The 7,788-nt window shown below is 54.7% G+C and overlaps 1 protein-coding gene across 1 annotated transcript; it reads right to left on the bottom strand.

Annotated features, from left to right (window-relative positions):
- Nucleotides 1-2,082: 2,082 nt before the first annotated feature.
- On the bottom strand, nucleotides 2,083-4,400 carry POMGNT2 (protein O-linked mannose N-acetylglucosaminyltransferase 2 (beta 1,4-)). The gene has a single exon (XM_019634316.1). The coding sequence runs from the start codon at nucleotides 4,293-4,295 to the stop codon at nucleotides 2,553-2,555; it is 1,743 nt and encodes a 580-aa protein (XP_019489861.1). The 5' UTR covers nucleotides 4,296-4,400; the 3' UTR covers nucleotides 2,083-2,552.
- Between the last annotated feature and the right edge of the window lie 3,388 nt (nucleotides 4,401-7,788).

The raw sequence follows: 7,788 nt of genomic DNA, 5'->3' as shown, positions 1-7,788 counted from the left end.
GGAACACCCACACTGAGCTTCTAGCCTGTGGGCACCCCCTTGTGGGAGCTGAGTGCCTTTCGGGAAGATAGACAGGGCGGAAGAGCTGGGGTTTGGGGAATGTGGCAGGCCTGATTACCAGGGAGCTGGGGCGGACACACACGGGCGTTTCTAGAAGTCACCACCTGAGCCAGTTTTTTCTCTTTTTCTAAAAATGTTTACTGGGTAACAGTGTGTTTTTTCCAGGACCCATCAGCTCCAAGTCAGGTCATTGTCTTTCAATCTAGTTATGGAGGGCACAGCGCAGCTCCAAGTCCAGTCGCTGTTTTCAATATAGTGGCGGGGGGTGTGTGTGTGGGGGCACAGCCCACCACCCCGATGCGGGAATCGAACTGGCAACCTTGTTGTTAGCGCACGCGCTCTAACCAACTGAGCCACCCGGCTGCTCCCATTTTTTTCTTTTCAACTGAGGTGTAGCATACATATAGTCAAGTGTGCAAAGTGCACTCATCTTGTGTGTAAACAGATGATTGTTTGTGTGGACAGCCGTTGTATAACCACCACCCAGATCAAGACGTTCCCAGCCTCCCAAGCTCCTCTGTGTTAATCCAGCTTTACCTGCTTCCTAGTAACCATGATTCTGACGTCTAGTGCCACAGATTTTCTTGTCCTCGGATTCATATAAATGGAACCAGATAGTATATATTCTTTTGAGTCTGGCTTCTATATTTATGTCACTGCATGTACCCATTTTGTTGTTGTTGTATCCTTTGCATGAATATACCCGTTGATGGACATTTGGGTTGTTTACAGTTTTTGGCTATTCAGAGCTGGGGATGTTTTATACGTCTTTTTGATGATCTCAGCACTCATTTCTCAGGTATATTTCTAAAAGTGGAATTGCTGAGATGTAAGGTAGCTATGTGTTCAGCTTTAGCAGAAACTGCCAAAATGGTTTGCCAAATGGTTGCAGCATTTCACCCCCACCAGCAGTGTCTGAGACTTCCGACTGAACTGGATCTTTCTATGTGGACTCGTGGCAGTTTGGGATGGTGGCAGATGGAGGGTAGAGTTAGGGAGAAAGATATTCTGGGTAAAAAGGAATGTCATGAGGCACAGGGCGGCCATGAAGACATGCCCCTTGGGTCTCCTGCCATGAATCCACTGGCTGAATGGGCGCTGAGGCCACACTTTCCACAGCGGCTCTCAGCCAGTGACCAGGAGACTCATCTAACAGGCAACTTTGCCTCGGGGACTCCTGACCAGCCTGGGCAACTCTCAGGACTGAGCCACTACCTGAAGCTCCCTCTGTCCTTCGCAGGCGTCAGACCTGCATCAGGGTCTCCCGATGAAGAAAAGGCGAAAACTCTTTTTCCTCCTGCAAGGACAAGTTTGATCTGGGGTTAACTTTCTAGCTGTTTCCATGGAAGCCAGAGGGAGGTGGCATGTCAGGCGTGGTATTCAGCAAAACTACTGAGAGTAAAAATGACCTCTGAAGGGGTTACAAATGAACTAAATTATCTGGTCGGACACGAGAGCGTCGGCTTCCCGGAGCGCGATGACTCTTCTGTGGGCATTGTCTTTTAAGGGACCCTGGGAACCACGATTGTGGATTGTTTAGAAGATAATGGCGCCTATGGCGCTTCTAAGCCCAAGTGCCCCCAACTGGGTTTCGTCTCATCCCCCTCGAGCAGTCACCTGGGGGAGACGGCAGAAAAATGGCCCCCAGACTGGTGTGAAGAGTCCTTTTGTGGAAGGGAAGTGCCTCACTGGTCTGCTGCCATGCTGAGCGCCCTGCCCTATGTCCTAAGTAAATCTGATGCCAGGTGCGGTCTATCGTGGTCTTGGGAGTCTGAATGTGGAGTGGAGCCTAAGAACCCTCAGTGGTCACTGCCCTCCCACCCACTGCCAGGCTTTGGTCCCACTGAGATGGCACTGTGACATGCATGCAGCCGTCGAGGTGACATCCAACCAGCCTGCCTTCCTTTCCAGTCCTCGAAGCTTTCCCACTGCCACATCTCCTTGGATGACATCAGGATTAAAGGGCTTCTGGTATGGACTCCCAGACCCCCTCCTTCCTACCGTCTAATAAAAAGACTTGACCAAGGTGTTTATAATCATTTAATGAATGTTCCAAGCACACCTTCACTGGGCTACAGACGAATTTCATGGTGATGGGAGCCGAGGAACCACCCACCCAAACCACTAAATGGTTCCTCGCAGTTTCCAGAAACCTGGGTGCCAACCAGCAGGACTCGGTAGGGACAGCATGATCACTCAACCAGAGAGGTTCCTCGGGATTCTTGCCTCCCTTCGTTCTTCTCCTCCCCCTCCCCCTCCCCTTAGGACCTCCTCCGGGGGATGCCCAGGATGGGAGGAGGTGTGGGGTGGCGTCCCATCCTACCAGCGCACACAGGAGCGCTGAGAACCCCACACCCCAGATACAGTAAGAAGACACGGACGCACAGGCCTGGGGCAGGCCTGCTCAAGAAATAAATAAACAATTCCCAGAAGCCACCCCGGGACGCTGAGCCGGAGGGGCCGCCTCCCACGGCCTGGCCTCAGCACGCGCGCTACGTGCTGCACACAAGCACGTCTGCGAATGGCCCCAGGAGGCTCTTGTTGAAGATGCAGCGCACCCACACCAGGTAGGTAGTGAAGGGCTTGATGTTCTCGGTGAAGGTGTGGTTCTGCAGGGCCAGGATGTAAGGCGCGTAGGTGTTCTCCCCCTGCTCCTGCAGCCACACCTCGTACTTCACCTCCCGCACCTTCAGGTACTTGAGGTTCCATGGGATCTGCCAGGAGACGGTGAGGCGGGCCTCCGAGGCGCCCTGCACCGACGCCTGGCACCGCGCCTCCCGTACCTTGCCTGGGTATAGGCCGACGGTCCACTTCTGCCTCCGCGGCCCCGGCCGACCCCTCACCACGCGCCGTACGGTTTGGATGAGGGACGGGATGTCCACTTTGGTGTCCTGGTAGATTCGAAAGAGCCACTCGGGGTTCCGGCAACAGAGATGCCGCGGGACCTCACGGCTTTGCAGGATGCGCGCCTGCTCCGCCCGGTCCAGGTGGGCGATGCCGCCCTGGTCCCAGGGCCGCTCAGGGTGCGTGACCGTATTCTCTGGCACCACGTTGCGCCAGGCTACATAGTGGAGGTCCATGCCAGGCAGCGTGGCCAGCGTCTTATAGGGCGTGTAGTGGTCAGGATTGACAGCGTACGGGAAGAGCTCCACCACGGTTGCCCCACGGGGCAGGAAAAGGGCCGTGACCAGCTGGGCCCCGTGCATGCTGACCAGCATGGAGGCGTTGCTGACCAGCCGCACAACATCCGCAAAGGTATGGTCCTCCAGGGACACCGTCACTGTCTTCATCTGGAACTCCTGGGCCAGCGCCAGCAGCAGCTCCGCCTCATTCAGGATGAGCCTGTTCTGGGTGCGGCTGAAGACCAGGATGTACTCCTCGCCGAGGGGGGCGCCTGCGCGGCTCACATTCAGCTTTTCCGTCATGAAGCGCGCGAACTGCCGGATCTCATTGCCTGAAACGAGGATGTTGGCCTTGGGGCCCTGGGGCTGGACGAAGCCGTACTGGTACCAGGTGGTGATCTTGGAGAGGCCCACGAAAGCCTGGGAGAAGCACAGCAGCCGGCCCAGGGCCTTCAGCTGTGCGCGCAGGAGAGGCTGCTTGGGGCTGAGAAGCTTGTAGAGGTCGAAGTGTGCGCCCTCGCCCCAGCCCTCCATGAAGAAGAGCCGGGCCTCGCGGGCCAGGCCGGGAAACTGCCGCAGCGTGTAGAAGACAGGCAGCAGGTCGTCGTGGAAGACGTGCATGAGGTTGTCGGGGTTGAAGCGGTTGGCGATGAGGGCCACGTCGGGCACGAACACAGGCTTGGGCATGAAGCGCAGGGCGGCGGCCGGCAGCTCCACGAAGTTGAAGTACTGGGTGTTGTGGTCGTCCACGGTGGACAGGTCGAGCAGGGCTGGCTGGAAGCGCCGGGAGCCCAGGTTGGGCAGCATGACGGAGGTGTTGCCGTGGAAGAAGATGAACTCCTCGGCCTCGTTGGAGTAGCAGAGCCACTTGAAGCGGCAGATGCGGTCCGTGTGCGTGCGGCCGGTGCACACCATGTGCGTGCCGCCCTCCATCAGGATCTGCAGTGCCTTCGGGTAGTCGATCCTATGCGCGGGGGCAGCCTCTGGGGTCTGTCTGCTGAGGGCCAGCTCCTCCTCCAGGGTGGCCGCATGCTCGCGCAGGCGCACATGTTTCCATAGGACTGCCGCCAGCACCGACACCAGCAGGGCGTTTAACACCGCTGAGAGGTGCATCCTACCGCCACCAGGGGGCCCTAGTGAGACGACGGCCCCTGGGAAGTACCACAGGCCTGGCGGGCTTTCCCCATCCCTGCGGGTACCCTGAGCACCGGCAAACGCCTGCAGGAGAGAAGGAAAAGGAACAGTTGTTGGCACAGTCTGTCTGGAGTCATCTGCAGCTCCTGCTGTGTGCCAGGCACTGTGCTTGGCTCTGTATTCCAGTCACAGCAAGGGGTCCGGGTCCGTGCACCATTTTGCACATTGGTAATATGGTAGATGAGGGTTTGTTCAAAAGTACTCACGCTCCCCTCCCCTACCACCTCCATGGGGCAGTAGATATCCCTGTCCCTTGACTTTGGACTCGGTCACATAACTTGCTTTGGACAAAAAGGAAATAATAATCAAATAAATCACTATTACCAATGACAGAATTCTGGATTGTGGATGGGCAATAATTTGATATTCAGAAAAAAGAAAAAGTCCTCCCCAGACAGACAGGAGGCAGATGCGTGTGCCACAAACGGATGCATGTTTTGCTGTGTTCACAGACAAGAATGGCTTCCAACAGAAGCTAAAAACAGACACACCCCGGGAATATCAGGAAACAAGACTCCCAGGGAAATGAGGAAACAGGAGAGGGAAGACCCACCTTCAACGTGCGGGGCCATCTCAGCCCCGGCTATTCACACCTCTCTAGTGAGCGCTCTGCTACCTGCTCCTCTCCTAGGTGTCCCAGTGGCAAAGGAAGGCTTGGCAGCAGGTGGGGATATGGGGCAGGGGCCCCAGACAGGAAGAAAGCCAGGTTCCTCCTCTGGACCTGAGGGGCTGAATGTGCAGTAGCTGATCCACTGAGCTCGGGCCTTGAGGTAAAGCTTATGGGAACCAGGAAACATGGAGATGGGGGCCTTGTGGGGCAAATGGGCAACTAGGCAGAGGGCAGTCTTGGAGACTGGGGATAGGAGAAGACTTTCTAATTAGACGCTGAGCCCTACACCCACCCCCTCAGCCCTGCTGGAATAGTGATGACAGAAGGCAGGATGAATATAGACTGGCCCACAGGGACCTTCACTGGGCACTTCAGGCTCTCAGTTACCCCTCCAAGGGGGAATGTGGAAAGGAAGGTTTGCAGGGGATTGGCAGAACATTTTGCTAGAAACAGTGGTGTCAAAGCATGGGGCTTAGAGGTCGGATTGCCTGGGTTCCTAACCTGACCACTTACAAGCCAGGCCGCCTGCACCAGCGTCTGATGGGAACGGATGCACAAACACCATGCTCTCCAGGTGGGGTAGCTCTGAGGCGTGCTCTCCATGGGCTCCCAGAGTTCCCTAAGGGTTAAGCAGATGCCCACAGTGGTAACAGGCCCAAATGACACCCTTTGCCCTTCTCTGTCTCACTTCCTCACTCCCCTATTCATGTTTATTGGGAACAAGTACAAATAATCTACTTGCACTTGAATCTCTGCCTCAGGATCTGCTTCCGGGGAACATTAATTAACCCGGATACTAGTGTATTTCACCACTGTGGAGACAGATGGAAAGCTGCCCTTGCACTTCTACCTGCTGGAAAGTGGCCCAAGTGTGGCAGGAGAAAGCCAACAAGTACTCGGCAGTCAGTGGTTATTGTAGAGTCCTTCCGGTCTGTCCCACACTTGTCCTCTGGGGACCCGTGGGTCCCCCCCACTCTCGCCTCACCCCCGTCACCAACTGCTCTGCAGCAGCCGGCATAAGCCAGGAGAACTGAAGATCAGGCGAAATCCTCAGAAAGGTTTTCAAAAGATAACAGATGGAGGCCAAGGGTAGATTAATCAGACCCCTAGCCCTAAAGGACATTAAAGAGGCCTTCCTCCATCACCATATCAAATTGTTCCTGGATAATAAACACACAATTCTCTAGGAGGACAATTCAAAATGGTGAATAAATGGGCCAAGCTGCTTAGTGGGCAACAGCCTGAGTGAAGTCCCCTTTCTCTAGGCTGAATTTTCACTGCTCCTGGGTCTACCGATGCCTGGAGAGGCTGCCAGTCTCAGTGACAACAGGGCAGCAGTAGGGAGGCAGGGAGGTGAGTGAGAACGCAGGGTAGCCGTCTTTGGCCTTGGAGACGGAGGACCCTCAGCCAAGCTGCTGCCTTCAGCAGGACTGCAGCTTGTCTGACAGACGGGGCATGTTGTCTGTTGTCCTGATGTTTGACCAATTGTTCAGTACCATTCCGTGCACCAATAACCTCCCCAGGACAAAGGTAACCAGGGGATAAGGGCTCTTTCAGATTGACGGGCTCAGTGCTTCACTTTGTCACCTGGACCTGCTCAAATGTATGGAGAGGCCAGAATCCCAGCATGACAAGGAACCTTGCTGTGCACTGACAGGAGCTCCGTCCCACTCCTAAGCAGTCTGTCTATCTTTGTATTCACTCTAAGAGCTCTGTGTACTTTCCCAAGACCTCAAAAGCAAAGCTGAAATTTGCCTCTCTCACCTGCTGTCCTTAATCCTCTCACCTGGTGAATCCACTTCTGAGTAGTGAGGCCCAGGAAGGGAAGAGGCTGGCCTCCCGTCACTATGACCAGACCTCCCATGTCTTAAGTTACCTGTCAAGTCACTTTGTCCCAGACAAAGCCTGGTCTGGTGCAGGAGACACTCTCCCAGGGGAGGTAAGGAGCAGGGGAGGGTGCCCATGCTAAGACAGGACGAGACTTCAAGGCTTGCAAGACACGGAAGGGACACTTGCCCGGAGCGCCCATCTCCCAGAGGCAAGCTCTGAACAGACTCCCAAAGGAACCCCCTCCTGGGAACATCTGCAGAAGCCTGGATCCGCGGCACATGGTGGAAAGATGTGCCCTCAAAAAAATGAGAAAAGGTTCTTAGGTTCTTTCCTTCATTCTCTTGATTATAGGCTTTGGTTAGATACCCACATGGCAGAACCACCAAGAATGGACGGCAACCATAAACACCAAAACAGCACTTGCTCCTCCCTGGACCTGGCCTTGCTTAAAAACCGCTGCTTCTCACCAGCCTTGCACAAAGTGCTCCCTAGAGGAAGAGCACCATCACGTGGATAACAGAGGACTCCGCTTAGGAAGGTGGAAAAGCCTGGCGGATCTCCCATGCCATGTAAGTACATTCAGTCCGGGCTATGTGCAGGCATCAGGACACCCAAAAGGCTGCAGGGGACACTTAAATCCCCCTGCCTGATGGTGCTGGGCCAGAATTCTTCCCAGACCACAGCTCACTCTCACTCACCTTCCTTCCGATTCAGGGTGTGAACTGGCTTTGTCATCTTGGCAGGTTCCTTTACCTCATCTGTATAATGGGCATAATAACCTTAGGGTGTTGTGAGAATTAAATGAGCTAATGCATGTGGAATATCAAAATAGACCTCACAACACATTAGCCGTCATAATTATATTTCCCTTAAGGTACCTAAAATTAACAACATAAAAAAAAACAGGTAGTGGCCACAGAGCCTCAAGCCAATTCCCAAAGGGACGGAACCCCCTGTCACTTCGGATGGCAC

Source organism: Hipposideros armiger, unplaced genomic scaffold (assembly GCF_001890085.2).
Source record: "Hipposideros armiger isolate ML-2016 unplaced genomic scaffold, ASM189008v1 scaffold_18, whole genome shotgun sequence".
In the NCBI taxonomy this organism is placed as follows: Eukaryota; Metazoa; Chordata; class Mammalia; order Chiroptera; family Hipposideridae; genus Hipposideros; species Hipposideros armiger.
The sequence above is the reverse complement of the archived record's forward strand: the minus strand, read 5'-3'. Positions and strand labels throughout refer to the sequence as shown.

Excerpts from the sequence above, each read along its gene's own strand:
- POMGNT2 (XM_019634316.1), bottom strand. The coding sequence starts at position 4,295 with ATGCACCTCTCAGCGGTGTTAAACGCCCTGCTGGTGTCGGTGCTGGCG.